The sequence below is a fragment of the Marmota marmota genome, unplaced genomic scaffold, assembly GCF_001458135.2.
Source record: "Marmota marmota marmota unplaced genomic scaffold, marMar, whole genome shotgun sequence".
Classification (NCBI taxonomy): domain Eukaryota; kingdom Metazoa; phylum Chordata; class Mammalia; order Rodentia; family Sciuridae; genus Marmota; species Marmota marmota.
Window position 1 is genome coordinate 3,823,856 of NW_026000171.1, and position 16,008 is coordinate 3,839,863.

At 37.9% G+C, this 16,008-nt stretch overlaps 1 protein-coding gene across 1 annotated transcript in view; it reads right to left on the minus strand.

Moving 5' to 3' along the window:
- The window catches only part of Ndufa9 (NADH:ubiquinone oxidoreductase subunit A9), a 31,216-nt gene extending 18,076 nt beyond the window's left edge, over positions 1-13,140 (minus strand). Inside the window, exons 1-6 of the mRNA XM_015500739.2 lie at positions 13,005-13,140; positions 9,064-9,234; positions 8,625-8,722; positions 4,931-5,022; positions 3,657-3,798; positions 350-452 (exon numbers count right to left, since the gene is read on the minus strand). Coding sequence (XP_015356225.1) covers positions 350-452; positions 3,657-3,798; positions 4,931-5,022; positions 8,625-8,722; positions 9,064-9,234; positions 13,005-13,053 — 655 coding nt within the window. The 5' untranslated portion in view covers positions 13,054-13,140. The remainder of the gene's footprint in view (positions 1-349; positions 453-3,656; positions 3,799-4,930; positions 5,023-8,624; positions 8,723-9,063; positions 9,235-13,004) is intronic.
- Between the last annotated feature and the right edge of the window lie 2,868 nt (positions 13,141-16,008).

Here is a 16,008-nt window from a genome sequence, read left to right on the forward strand (position 1 = left end):
CCAATTTTAACTGAGCCTTCAACATTTCCCAGAAATAGGAAGGACCTTATTAACAATAAAAATTTAACTTTAGGAGATAAAAAGACAACTGGGGAGGCTGGGGGTTATGGCTCAGAGGTAAAGCACTCGCCTAGCACATTCAAGGACCTGGGTTCAGTCCTCAGCACCACATAAAAATAAATATGTGTCCAACTACAACAAAAAAACAAATATTAAAAAGAAAAAAAAAGACAACTGGGGAAGAAAAATACAACCTAGTCCGTCAAGCCAGAGAACACTGTTACTTATGCTCTTCTTGAACTTGGTTAACCTATATCCCTCTCTTCTACTATTAAGAAAGAATACATACTTGCAAAATGGTTGAGAAATCTATCTTCTCTTCCGAAGATGTCTGAAGGTTTTATGATTGTAGCTTCTGGAAATGCATTTCTCACTTCATTCTCTCCAACAGCCTAAACAAACAGCCAGAAACAAAATTGTTCTAAATTCTGAGACGGGTGAACAAAGCTTCCATTCTTTTCATTATCAGGACACTACTTGTATTTCAAAGGTCATATTTCCCTTGAGGTGAAGGAATAACATTATTCACAAAACTCAATCACACAGAATGGTAAACACACACACACACTCTGCCTCTTCTAACATTCTTTTGGGTTTTTTTCACATTTTCATACTGTAGGAACTGGCATTGAAAAAAGAAAGGAGAAAAGCCAGAGTAGAATTTTTCAGACTCCATTTTTCCTCTTACTTCAAAATTCTGTGGTTTGTGTCAACAACCTAGCAGTCTGACAGAGAAAGAAGAGCATGGTGGCAGTGGGCCAAAGTAAAGGAAGTGGTAGCAGTGCATACCTATATCCACAGAAGGTCCTTAACCTTCCTAATCTCAACTACTTGTTACCCACTACTAACCTCCTACTCAAGCTCTTTTGTTCCATGAATGCACTGGCCCCTAGATCTTCCTTTTCAACCTATAGCACCAATGTGGATGACATCAACGCCCATGTGGAATTGGACCTCTCAGATTCTTGAGTTTCTCCAGTCTTACAATCTCTTCACTCCACTTCTATCACTCTCAACTTAGATACATCACAGGCTTAATCAATGTTGGAAAGTGACCTTCTTCTGAAACATTAAATGAAGATATGCTATGCTTAGATGAGAATCTCCTACACATCCAGCCTGTTTATTCTTGGTTCATCTACTGCTGGAACACCTGTTCCTCAACCTTCTCAGAGACTCTAGTCCACTAATTCTGTTTCCCCTATATCAACCCTGCCTACCTTTCCTGGCCACCCATCACATATTAGATTCCAAGGCTCATCTTTTCAATCACTCTCTTATCATTTTTGTAAAAACTTTGTCCCTGTGTCCTTTACTCCATCCACCAGGCAAAATCCTTATGGAGGAATGCCATTAGCATCCTTTGAGTCGTGTACTCCTACTGCCTTTAGCAGCTAAAAGAAAAATAAATAAAAATCATAAATTAGAACCATTATAAATCTATGCCATCAACTTAAGTGGGCCCTCACATTTCCCAACAATAGTGTTTTCTTCTAATTAACTGACTTTTCCCTTTGAGCATTTCAAGCTTTTTCTATTCAAATCTCAGACTCCCCTTTCTTTCCTCTTCTTTCCAAATAACTTCATCTTCTAAATTGAAGAGAAAACATAAGAGCAAAAGAAAACACCTCAAGGTCTCACCACAAACAACCATTTTCTCCTCTGGCAACTCACCCTGCACTGAAACAATTTTTCCTAAAATGACTTCTATGTCCACAATTCAAGACATTACAGTTCTCATCAATGGCGCTCATAAGTAACCCTTCTTCCTCCACTGAATTCTCTTGGCTTTCATAACATTGTACTCTCCTGTTTCCCTTCTACCTTACCTTGTCCTCATCTCTTCAGTCTTTTTGTTAGTTTTGATTTGATTTTTGCAGGTACCTATTCCTCTCTCAGATCACTAATCACTAGTTTTCCTCTAGTCTCTGTTCAAAATTCTCTTCTGAACCTACATTTATTCACTAGGCCATCTTATGCCCTCTCACTACCCTAATTAATGACAAATGCTGGTGACTCCCAATTTCTATCTACAAAACAAACCTTTCTTCTGAACTTTTCATAAAGTCCTTTTACCAATGTTACCTGAATGACTGAGACATATGTAGAACACAACTGAAACCCAAGTCCAAAACTGAATCACCTTCCATTCTCTCAAGTAAACAGTGCCTCTCAATCTTTGCTGCACATTCCACAATCCCTGTAGATTCTGTTTTTATTTGTGACTGTAGTGCAACCTGGACATTGAGAATTTTAAGAGCTCTCTCAGTGGATTCTAATGTGCAACCAGGGTGAAGAAGCACTGCCGGAAATCCTAGTAACTCTCAAGTATTTCTTATTCAACAGTGCCACCATCATCCCAGTGGCTAATCCAGAGGGCTACAAGGTTTTGACTCTTCTCTTTCTTACCACCAACACTCCCATCCCCTCTCAAACAACTGTGATATGCGAATCATTTCAGGAACAGTAGGGCAGAGGTAAGCACAAGTGCCTTCATGCTCATTTCTTCTTTCTTCAGCAGAGCATACAAGTGTAAGGCCTGGATGTGCTGTGAGCCAGTTTTGTGACTGTGAAAGACAAAGCTCACACAAGGAAAGTCAAAGAGAAGCAGAGAGGCAAAGCTGGAGGCCAAAAAATCCTTGGCAACAATCTGTAGTGAGGGTTCTCTATTGCTGGATTTTTCAGATACACGAGCCTATAAATTGTCTTTGTGGTTAACCCAGTTTACACTAGATTTTCTAATGCTAGTAATTAAATGCTCCTAACTAATATGTGCACTTTCTCCCCATTATACATTCCTGTAGTACATTTTGCTACTTTGCAAAATAAGGACCCTGCCTCTTATTCACTACTGTATGCAGAGTGCCTAACAACATGTGGCACGCAGTCAGTGATTAGTAAACAATTTATTCAATAAGTAAATGCCATGGGTCAAAAATTTAGAGCCAGTGTCAAGGCTTGTTTCCCTCAACAGTATGACTCAAGACAGAATCATTATGGTAAAAACCAAATGCTAAGAGCAATCGGACAGCAACATCCCTTATAAGTCCCTGATAATGAAGACATTTCAGGTTATAGTCTGACTTCAAACCAGAGTAATCAAGCTCAGTATCATCTGGACTACATGTAGTTTCTGGGAATAAAAGAAGACTAAGCCCTATGTGAAGAGCCCTTTTCCCTGGCAAGTGTTTGTCCTTGTCATTCTCAACCTTCATATCACCCATGAAAGAATGGCACAAACCCATGACTATGCAAGATATTTGAGGGAAACAGATGATTCTTTCCCACAGTAGGTAACACAGGTATGCCTCCTTTAGCAAAAATCATACTCTACCTTTTCTGTGTAATCAAAGAAACTTTAAAGCATCAAAGAGCAGGTAATAATACACTCTTTGAAACCCCTTAGCATTCAAACAGAAGGCACTCAATCAAAATATCAAAACACAACACACATGCACATCTAATTCTGGATACAGAGAACTAGAAACCCTTTTAATTCTCAAAACATTGATGAGAAATCATTCTCATTTACATCATGTTTCAAAGGAACTAAGAAACTCTAGCTCTGTGAAGCCCCAAATCAACTTGTTACTTACCTTATTTCTCAGATATCTAGAAGAGCTTCTAATATTTGCATTCAGATGGGAAACATGGATGAATTTTTCAACTCCAGCTTCCTTAGAAATTTGAGCTATTGTTCGGGGAATCTTCACAAAGACATCCTCAAAATCAAAGTTTCTAGAAGAAAACAAAAGGGATTAGTTCAGAACTCAGACAGGATTTCAAAGCTTTTTGTGATAAGCTGGTTTTCACAGAAGTTAAACTTTAAAACAGTAATGATTTAACTATAAGCCAAGATTAATGCTTTTATAGAGCTTATAGGCCTGATTGCTGTCATTACTATACAGTTGAGACTTATTCTGAGTTGCAAATCCAAAAAAATATTCTGTGTTCTCAAAGAATCACAAGGTTGTGGCCCTATAAGAAAACCTGACTATTCTGGTTAGTGGGTGGAGGAAAGTGTAGGGGCTTGAAAGGAACTTTGTTTTTATTTCTGGGACTTTGTTTCTCTCAAGGGAAAAAAAAAGAAACTAAAAACTCAGTCACTGGGGCTGGGATTGTGGTTCAATGGTAGAGTGCTCGCCTAGCACCCATGAAGCACTAGGTTCGATCCTCAGCACCACATAAATGGAAAATAAAGATATTGTGTCCACCTAAAACTAAAAAATAAATATTTTTTAAAAAAAACCTCAGTCACCAATTCAATGTACAACATTAACTAAATGCTTGCTTGGTACAAATCACTATGTTGGTGGTTATGAGAGTCATAAAGTTGAGTATGACCCTGGAAATAATCAAAGAACTTAAAATATTTGATGAAACAGACATATACAAAGAAATCCAAGTCCAACTTTAGTAAACACTTAAAGAAAAGGATGTGAATAAAGTATTATTATAGAATTATAAGATTAAAACACTACTTTTTGATAACTTATACAAAAGCCAAACAGAACTATTCATGGCAGTACTTATGCCATCTTCAATTAAAAATACAGAGAAGCAGTCTAGAACGTTGTTCACACAAGCACAGACCCAACATCATTCACTGTCTAGTTGATATCATCAATCACACTTACACACCCCACATTGGATTTTAAGGGCATCATATCACACTGCTGACTTACACCAGACATACTCCCAAGTGAATCTAATGAGTGTCACTAGACATATACACGTGGATCATTTAATCAATTCTTATTGATGGGCTAAGTGAAAATGTTACTACCATGCCTGGCATATAGAAGGTGTCCAATAAAAGTCTACTGAATCCTTAGACTTACACAAGAAAAAAATAAGAGACTGAGATTACCTGGTTTCCCAGTCTCGTCCAACAAGATTAATGACCACATTGCTGTGCTCCACCGCTCTTCGGATAGAATCTTTGTCTCTCCCATTCCATTCCTATAGCAGTAAGAGCCAATCAGATGAAAACATAAGGGGCCCACCCTGGCACCTAATGCTTCCATAGCCTCCTAGGCAAGTTTTAAAATGGACCATATACTCTAGTCTCAATATGGTGGCATTTAAACAGGTTCCATTGATTACAACGGAAATGAGACGGAGGTCTCAGGCTCAATGCTGATTCTCTTGACTCTTCTGGGACAAACAGGTTAAAAAAATATTTTACTCAGGCAATCAAATAACAGAACCTAAGAGGCAGTTCATATTTTAGATATTAATTTTTGTCCACCCAACTACCCAAGTTTATAAAGGAATTCAGTAATCAAATTTCCCTTCCTGAAACAGCCAAAGAACAAAGGATCATTTGGGAGATAAAGACACATCCCCTGTTTATCCACCACTTACAGACTGAAGATAAAAGAAGGGCTTTTAAAGTCTAGCTAAATGGGGTGGGGGACATTCATCACTATTTCTTTGTAATTTCTTCCCTTTTTATAATTTCAGATCTAATAATTTCTACCTTAAAGACATGAAAACTAAAGAAATGAACTGACTAAAACCTCAGGTTTTGGCATAAAACTACACTTTTGAACAGTTTATTAGTCATTTAGGACTTAAGTCGATGATGAATTTGTCCAAAATAATGTCTGAGAATTAAATAACCCCCCCAAAAAATTTCCTATATTAAAATGAAAATTGAACTCTGTAAGCACTTCAATGAAAGATAAGTAATAATTCTAGGCCCAAATACTAAGAGAGAGAGAGAGAGAGAGAGAGAGAGAGAGAGTGTGTGTGTGTGTGTGTATGTCAGTGCAATGACACAGGGAGAGGGAAAAACAGGGGGTGGGGAGCAGTGGGAGAGAAAGAGAATGGACTTAAATGTACTAGAAAAAAAAGGAAAATCAAAATCAAGAACAAAAATATGAAGCCCCAGCAAAAACCAGTTGGAACTGATGATGGAGTGTGGGGCAAACAGTATAAAATGGTAGTGTTGGAGTCAAACAGAGGCATGCAGACCCAGTTTGCCATTTACTAACTTTGAATAAGTTATTTCTCCAAACCCCAGGTAAAATTAGAAAATATTAAAATTTGGTGCAATGGCCCATACCTTTAATTCCAGTTATTAGGGAGGCTGAGGCAGGGGGAAATGCAAGTTCAAGGTCAGCCTAGGCAACATAGTAAGACCCATTTCAAAATAAAAAATAAAATGAGCTGGGGGTATAGCTCAGTAATAGAGTACCTCTGGGCTCAATCCCCAGCAAAAGAAAGAGAGAGAGAGGCAGGGAGGGAAAAAATACAGTCTACCTCGTGAGGGTGCTCTCTGAAGACTACATATACATCAAATCTTCTGCACAATGAATGATATACTTAACAAAAAACTAGCTCTGTACATAAAGATAAAAAGAGGTGTTATCAGAAAAGATGCCAAGGATTAGAAAAGTATGCCAGATGACTCAGAGTAGAAGAGCTTGAGGCATAACTGTGTGAACTAACAGCATAGGAGAAATCAAAAGGAAACCAAATTCTCAAGGATAAGGCCCAAGAGGCATAAGGAGGCTGGTAAACCAAGTAGCCATTTATATAACACTTTCAAAAAAAACACTCAACACACTGGATTCTCAGTTGCCTTAAGTCTTACTCATTAAGACATGCTTAAAGCACAGCTCAATACTAGGTACTGAGTAAATTACTACCTGTAGGAAGAATAAAGTAAATGTCATATGGCTCAATTCTAGTGATTCCATGTTTGCAAGCTAGTCAAAGGTCTCACCGATCTGTGGTGAAATACTTTAATTCAGAGGCACTAACAAAGTGATCAATAAAATTAAGTTACAAAGAACTAGAGAAAGTTGGGTGCAGTGGCACACACCTGTATTTTCAATGAGATAGGCAAATCACAAGTTGGAGATCAGCCTCCACAATTTAAGGAGACCTTATATGAAAATAAAAAATAAAAAGGTCTAGGGATGTAGCTCAGTAGTAGAATCCCTAGTGTAAGGGAGAAGAAAAAAAAGAAAAAAGACAAATTGGTGAAAAGCTAAGCTTCTGCACTTATAATGTTAAGAAGATATTTGATAATAAACTATCGGAAAAGAAAAATATTTGAGAAACAAGAAATGTCCAACATAACTATTACACTTAGCTTGAGTATTTAAGAAGAAACAAATGAAAATGTCATTACAAACAAGTTAAAAAAAAAAGTCAAAATTTAAGGGGATTTCAAATCATCTGTATGAATATCATGTCAGAGATGTTAAGATATTTACCAGTATTTTTTAAAGGCAAAGAGTATAAATGGAAGAGCTCAGTTTTCATAGAGTATGATAAAAGTAGAAAGTTGGCTAAAAGCATATTTAAGCCAAACATCAAGGCCCAGAATGGGCAGCAATCAATAAGACAGCTACAGGCATTCTGGGCAGTATAATTCTTTATGGAAAGGAACTATTCTGAGCACTGTAGGATACTGAGCATCCCTAGTCTCTATCTGATAAGCCAGTACGGCTCAATAATTACCGTACAACTTAGGCATTTTTAATCACTCCCTTCAAGGTTCTTCCCATCCTCCTTGCCTTGCCCCATTGGCAACTCTGGCCTAAAGGAAGACCCTATAGATTAAAGAACAACAGGGCCGGGCGTGGTGGTGAACACAGTAATCCCATCGGCTTGGGAGGCTGAGACAGGAGGATCACGAGTTCAAAGCCAGCCTCAGCAACAGCAGAGGCACTAAGCAACTCAGTGAGACCCTGTCTCTAAATAAATACAAAAAAGGGTTGGAGATGTGGCTCAGTGGTTAAGTGTCTCTGAGTTAAATCCCTAGTACTCCCCAGCCCAAAAAAAGAATGTCAACAGGGAATGTTTGGGAAGGTGTTCTAAGTTAAATCCATGCTAAGTGAACTAAGTTATAAAATATCCCATTGGAGATAGTTTTCTTATTATAAAAGTACCATTCCATAGAAATATAAATGAAGTATATATGTAATTCTGAATTTACTACTTTCTGAATTTTCTACTTTCTAAATTTTCTAATAGCCACATTTAAAAGAGTAAAATAAAAGAAACTCATTTTAGTATATACTTTATTTAACCTGATATATCGGTTCACTATTTCAATGTGTAATAACTACAAAAATCACTGATACATTGAATATTATTTTTTCCATACTAAGTTGTTGAAATTTGCATTTTATACTTACAGCACATCTTACATTTCAAGTGCTTGAGAGCCACCATGTGGCTGGTGGCTATCACATTGGACAGAACAGGCCTGGAGTAGGAATTAGCAAACTATAATCCATAGGCCAAATCTGGCCTGCAGCCTGATGTTATAAACAAAGTTTTAATGGAAAACAGCCACCTACTGACGGCCGGCCTAAAAAGTCTGAAATATTTATTATCTAGCCCTCACATAAAACCCCTGCCATCTACTGCTATAACACTTGCATAACAAAACAAGAGATACAGGAACCTAACTGAAGGAACTTACAAATAAAGGATACTCCTGGTCCATTCTGGGATAAAATTATCCTTCCTCTTTCTCTTAAAAATGACCTTTCTTTTAATTTACATTCATCAACTCCAATTATTAGTCATATAGGTCTTACCAGAAAGATAATCTGACCCAGATCACCCATGGGCCGAAGATGCATAACGTCATAAGGATCACACCGATAGGGTATGATCACCTGTGACCCCATCCGTCCTAAAAAATGAATTGAAACAAGGATCAACATCGATATAATATACACATGTTATACAATGATTTGTATATATAAATATATAAATTCTAGTATGATATGTGAATTGATAAAAAGCATATTTTGTCATGCTAACAATGTTATAACTTTTCATTATTCCCATCTTAATGTCTTAAGTAGGAAGCATGACTATATTCTTAATGTACAGTAAATAAAAATTACATATATCCCAACATAGAAGGAACTTGGATACTGTTAAACGAAAAGAAACATAGCTGATGGCCTCTCATTGGGCAATCCTAACCAATGGCAAGGGAGCAGTCTGAACTCAAGGAACTTTACTTACCAAGATGGTTGACAACATATCGGCCCAGGAAGCCTGTTGCTCCAAACACAGTAGCCACGACCCCACTGACAGAAGAACGCCCACCTTTTCCATGAGGAATGAGAGCATGATGAAGCTGGCGACAGGGTAGACCATAAACCACAGATGTGGCTACTGCAGAAATAGCAGAACCTTTGGGGGAAAAAAAAACATGATATATAAAACACCATATGATAATATAAAATTATCTGTGAATACACAAAGCTTCTTTCCCTGGAAACATTATTTTGTAATCAACACCTCAGTAATTTAGTAATAAATTAGCAATAGTAATAATAAACAGCAAATTATTGCAATACAAAATCCCTAGGACATGAGGAAATATAGAAAAATCAAGAAGTAAACTCCTTGCCCCACAGGATATAATATACCCAGGAAGATAAATCACATTAGGTCATACTGCCATGAGGAAGAACTCCTGAATAAAATGTATTAAGAAAGGTCTTAAAGTGGAATAGCAGAAAAAATAGAACTCCAAGAGAAACACATCACATACAACAATGTAGAGGTCAGAAAGAATAATACTAGCACAAGTTAACATTAAAAGACCTATCTGGAACACATTCTAAAATGATGACTAGTGAAAAATAAAGTTGATGATATGGACTGAAGGCAGAGAATTGTTAGTACAGAGCATTAGGGGAAAAATAGATGCAATTCAGACTTAATATAAAACCACTGGAAAACATCAAAATGATGACTTAGTGAGCAAAGTACTTGCAAAAACATTTTCTGATTTTTAGAAAGGTTAACAGCAAGTGATTTGTCATACCTCCCACAATTTCTCTTTTATGGACTTGGTTTCTTGGTACTAGAAGAAATCCTCAAAATCAGTGCATCAGTACTTACAGCTCCGTGTAGTATGTGTGCAAAGAGACCATCTGGCCTTAGCAGGTGCATCTGCAGGGTTGGGAAATCCACTATTTCCTATAGTAGCCCATTCTGATTTGAGTCATTCTAATCATGAGAGTGATTCTTAGTACTTTTATTCCTCATCTTTCTCTGGAATAACAAAGAACAAGTCTAATTCCTCTTCACATCTAACTGTAACAATTATATTCCCACTAAATATTCTCTTCTGCAGGTTAAACATCTCCACTTCCATCAACTTCCCCTCCTATGGCAGAAATGTAAATTCCCTTTGGATATGTTCCAATTTCTCAGTCCCTTATAACTTCTTAAAGGAGAATTTTAGAACAAGTTACCCAACTTTCACCTAAGTAGAAATAAGTAAAAATGTTTAAAATGCTGAAGAGCTTCCATTCCTGTCAGCAAATTTTGGAGTTTAGCACTGGCACTGTGTATGCTTGGAAGAAAATGAAAGACATAAATGGTAATTTCTTTAGAAAATTTGTGTTTGTTTTCTGGGAATAACTTCCCAGTGGCACTCTGCACAAAACTGTTTTTCCCTATCAAAAAGTATGGAATTGAGGCCTGGCATGATGGTACATACTTGTAGTTCTAGTTACTCAGGAGGCACAAGCAGGATCCCTCGATCCCAGGAGTGCAAGGCCAGCCTGGGCAACATAGCAAGGCTTCACAGCTGCCATGTTGCGAAAAAATAAAAACAAAATCAGAAATCAAAGTATGAAATTAGAGAAATAGCCTGGTTTTCAGAACAATAGCTGAAACCACAGAAATTAAAATCAAACACAGATCAGACCCATAATAATAACATAACAACAGCTAAACTTATAGAAATCTTACCAGGTGTCCAGCATCATTCTAAGTGCTTAACAGATATTATCTTATTAAATGTTATCTTTATCACCACTTTATAGATGAGGAAACTAAGGTTCGAAGAGGTTAGTGACCAGCCCAAAAGCCATTAAGAGACTGAAAAACAGACCAGTGAGATACGAGAAAAAATAAAAGGAAATGGTATCCAGAAACCAAATAAAGTGTTTCAATGAGAGAACAATTAGCTCTATCAAATGCTGCTGAAAAGTGAAAAAATACCGGAAGATCACAGACCTTAACAAGCAATTCTGTTCTATTAGTGGGAATGCAAGGAAGAGTAGAGCAAACAAGAAAGAGAATGTGAGACAAGTGGTAGTAAGAGAAATACAGATAATTCTGGGAAGAAATGTAAGGGGGAAAGAGTAATGAGACTAGAAGACATGAGGACCAGGAAAGATTGCTGTTTTTTATAATATGAAGTATTATATTTATATGCTGAGGAAAATGACCCAGTAGAAGGAGGAAATGACTGTTTGGTAGAGGGGCTACAATTCTCCACTGGTGTGCAAATGTACCCTGGCTACCTCAAATGATATTAATCTTTCCCTTTTTGATTTGATATTTTATTTACTAGTCTTCCATGTATAAGTATATACAACTGTTTTACATAGTACTGTTCTACAATGTTTGGATTATACCACATACTAAATTTGCCTCTTCAGCGTTTACTCACTCACATTACCAGAGACGATAAAGCAGCGTAGTTAAGAGCATAAGCTACAATGTCTACTAAGGAAAAGTCAGCTAAAGAAAAAACAAAAAATCCAGGGGCGGGGGTTGTGGCTCAGCAGAACACTCACCTAGCACATTTGAGGCCCTGGGTTCAATCCTCAGAACCGCATAAAAATAAATAAATAAAATAAAGGTATTGTGTTCAACTACAACTAAAAAATAAATACTAAAAAAAAATTAAATCCAGAAAATATCTAGAACTTTGTTAAGCAGACAGCAAGTACTCAATATAAATCAGTTCTCATTCACAGTCTTCATTACGTCTCACTAATATAATTTAATGCCTTTGCAAAGAAGTCATGTTTAAAAAACCATACACTGTAATTGATGTGCAAAGCCACATTCCAGCAGTATACAGGAATTCTAACCAAGATGGAAACAAGACAAAAAAATCCTGAACACTCCAGATTCTTACCTCAGGTGAACATTAAAACTACCTGCAATGCTTTTAAAATTTTGAGGTGCAAGGAGCTAATCTCGAAAATTCTGATTTGACAGCTCTACAAGGAGCCCCCAATTATATTCTTCATAAAACTCCAATAGTAATTCTGACACGAGGCAATTTTGAGAAAAAGTGACTTTCTGTAATAACTAAAATACATGGTGGAAAAAATATAACTTTGGGTGATTGGCATGTTTATGGGGGAGTGCAGAGTGAAAGAGTGATAATGGAGAGTAACTGAATTCCTAATGTCTTTGCTTTCTTGCCTTGTAATGACTGGAAGAGCAAAAGTATGTTTTCAATTTGAGAACTGAAAACAGATCCAATGAAAATAGAAGAGAAAATAAACAACGGTGACAAAGCCTAATATCCTTCATTCTTCACACTTCTTTCCATCAATCTCCTTATTATTTCTCCACCAACATCCCTCTCTACCCACAAACCACACAACCTTGACCTAACGTTTATAGAGGCACTTTTGGTTAGGAAGACACTTTTATAAATATTACTTCATTTAATCTTTCTCAGAGACTCCCTGACGTTGTGTGATTATCCATTACATTGTGACATGAAGAATCTGAAGTTAAGACTGATGAAGGGTTTGCACAAGGTCATAAAGCCAATCCATAAAAAATCTCTCCAGTACCCTCGTTTCCTCTCCTTTTCAGATTCCTCCCCCCACTCCATTCAAGTGTTTCTCACAACCCCAAACCCTTACAACTCTATCCGAACTCTGATTATCTCGATTCTTTAGTGCCCCTATTTTTTCCTTTTCCCTTCCCCTCTGCTCAGTTCTCTGTTTGCCTTCCCAAGTGCACGATTTAATATGTAAGCGGAGGAGAAAAAGGAAAGGAGAAACTGAACACAGGCAGCTCAGAACCTAGACAAACGAGGGTGCCAAAGGAGTCCTCGGCACGGCTCCACTCCCTTCACCTTAAATCCCGGCTTCGGGACCCGATCACGGACAGCAGTTCCCAGTGACACTTACGTGACATTGGCAGAGCCCGGACGAACCGGGGGTGTACGGCGGCCGCCATCTTCTCCCACAATCCCCCACGGCCGGCGCTCCGACCGACTACGGCTGCTGATCTGGTTCAAGCTTTCTCTTCCTCTTCTGTCTGCGCAGGCGCTAACCGGAAAAGGACCGGGCGGGTCGCAGGTTGCAATACAGTGCGGTTGAGAAGGGAGCGGGAAAAAGAGAGAAGCTCAGAAATGAAAAAGGGTGAAGACAAGGGGGAAAAAAGGAAAAAAATAGTGGGGGACCTCAGATCCAGAATGGACCGTAAAGATAATCTCATTGCTAGGATCCTGAAGTTCAGAGCCAACCAGGGACTGACCCAAGGGCATACAAAATGGCAGAACCGAGGTAGAGGAGTTCAACTCTTGAGTTCACTGTTCCCCGAAATGAAGGGGCAACCCTGTTGAGGCTGGGGTGAGGAGGAGGCGTGGCTCCGCGCTCTCGAAGTTCCTGGACCCAGGAAAGAGAAAGGATGTTAAAGCGGGATCGTGGGGCGCCCTGGAAAGGACAAGTCGGGAAGAAAAATAGAAATGAGGATGGGCCTCCAGTGAATAAATACACCTCGAGTCGTCCAAGCACGTTTTCTCCTCCTGGCCTTTTTGCTTACTGTGCCCACTTTTGGAACGCTCACAGCAATGACTGTAACCAGTTCAAGTCTCTGCTCACAGGTGACCCCTTCGGAGACTGTTACCGCCCGGATCCAAGGTGGTGATCATTCCACCTATCCTGTTTTGTTTGGGTTTTGGTTTTCTTTATCAAAGCACTTACCACCTAACTTGTGAATCCAAAATCTTTATCTTGGAGGGAAATTCGCGAGCAAACCTAAGAAAATCTATCAAAAAATGCCATCTAACCATTTTTCTACAGAGAAACGGCGGATGGCTCTCTTTAAAACGATGGTTTGTAATTTTTTTTTAAGTATGGATCCCTTAGAAAATCTGCATAGTTCTAGAAAGAACCACTTGGTGCTGAAGGAAATCCAGAAAGATGAACCATTTGTATTTTAAAATACTTTATTGTGGTAACCTCTGGAGATCCCTGAGTAGAAGATAACCAGTGATCCTGGGAACATACTTCAGGCTTATCAGAAAACAGCCTAGTTTGGGAGGATCTTTCTACCCTTTTAGTGCTTGGATTTTTCAGGAAGACTGTTGCTGGGATAAACAATAAGCCAACAGTGAGTAGGGTTGACTTTTGCTAGGCTATTAAGGTGGTTATTTCCACTCTATGTCATCCCTACCGTTTACTGAAGTGTCACCTGCCACATCGAATAGGAAATAGAAAGAAATCCTTGAATTTCATATGAGAAGCTTAGCAATATTACAGCTTCTTTTATTTGTTAGCTTTATCCTATGTTCACTTTGCATTTACAATTTGCTAAAACATACTTGATTCAGGGATCAATATGAATGTTAACATACTTTTCTGGTTCTGATATATTGAGAGACCCCCCCTACTACCATCAGTAGTTACATACACCACCCCCACCCCCCGTGTAACAAGTATGCTTTTTAACACCTCTAACTCGAATATTTCCTCATGTTCTCAATTCTAGTTCCAAGATATCATGATATTATTGAAAGAGCACTAATTTTAACATCCAATATATAGATCCAATCCTAGTTCTATCAGTTATTAGTTGTGACCTGAACAAGCTTCTATGCCTATCTGACATAGAAAATAATACCTGCTATGTTAACCTCAAAAATTGTGAGGATGAGGATCAGATGACATGGATATGAAGCAGCTTTATCAACTGCAAAGTACTATGTTCAGGGACATTGTAGTTCTATTCAAATATACTGAAATATCCAAATCATAGAAGCTAGAGCTGGAAAGAACCTAAAAGAGCTCAGGTACTTTATTTGAAAGATAAAGAAACAGACCTAATATAAAAGATAATCAATAGATAAATACCTTTGTAGAAGGAAGCCTATAATAAACCAATCTACAGTTTGAATCTTATTTAATAACCTTGATTGAAAATTCTTTGTCATGAAAACTATATATTGTTATACTTTACCATTAAATACACACTATCTATGGTAACATTTTCAAAAGAAAATATACTGTGAAGTCTTCTTCAAGTCTAGAAGGGATCACCATCCACATATCTCTTGATCTGATTTATCCCAGTACACCTCCTCAGGTCACTTTATAAAGGATGGATTAGTACTACCTTTGCTCATCTAAGAAAATTATAACCCGGAAATGGTCAGGTATAAAGAGTCCAGCCTGAATCTTACAAAATGAGGTGATTCCTTGGCTTTGCATAAGAAAAATAGTTGACTCAGAATTCTGTTATTACTCTTCTGCAGCCATCTGGATTTAATAAATAATACTTATTCTCCTGTTTTAAATGGAATCCATTGACAAAAATTATCCTTCCCATACACCCCCAATTAAATGCTTAAAGGAGAGAAATAATCAGAAGAAAACACTCCTAGTCCTGTCAAAGGAAACATGGAGCCTTAGAATATGTATTCACCACTCCTCTCATCCTTTGCACTATTCAATGTCTAGCAGCTTCACACTGTTGCTATAGAGATGGTGATATCACCAGTTGTGATTCTGATGTCACTCCCCAGTCCCAACAAGGGGGAGGTACATGGAAATCTGGGGGAGAAAACAAGATCTTGAGCTGAGCAAGAACATCCCAGCATCTTCATTGACTTTTAAAGTATATTCTGGCGTCTTCTGTGGTTCACTATTCCAGAGCTACAGAGGTAGGAAATCCCACTGGATTGGTGAAATGGCTCATTTTGATCCTTTCTGGTTAGAAGGGAGAATTCAGTGACAAATGATGGGCAACTATTATATTCAACCCAGTCTTGTTCTGCCCAGCCAGTTTTAATTTTCCTTTGAATCTTCTGAAAATAAATGAGTTCCTCCTTCAACAGCATTACACTCATCATCTTTACTGCTAACATTTTGGCTTTATTACAGATTTGATCAGATATTCCTGGCCATTCCC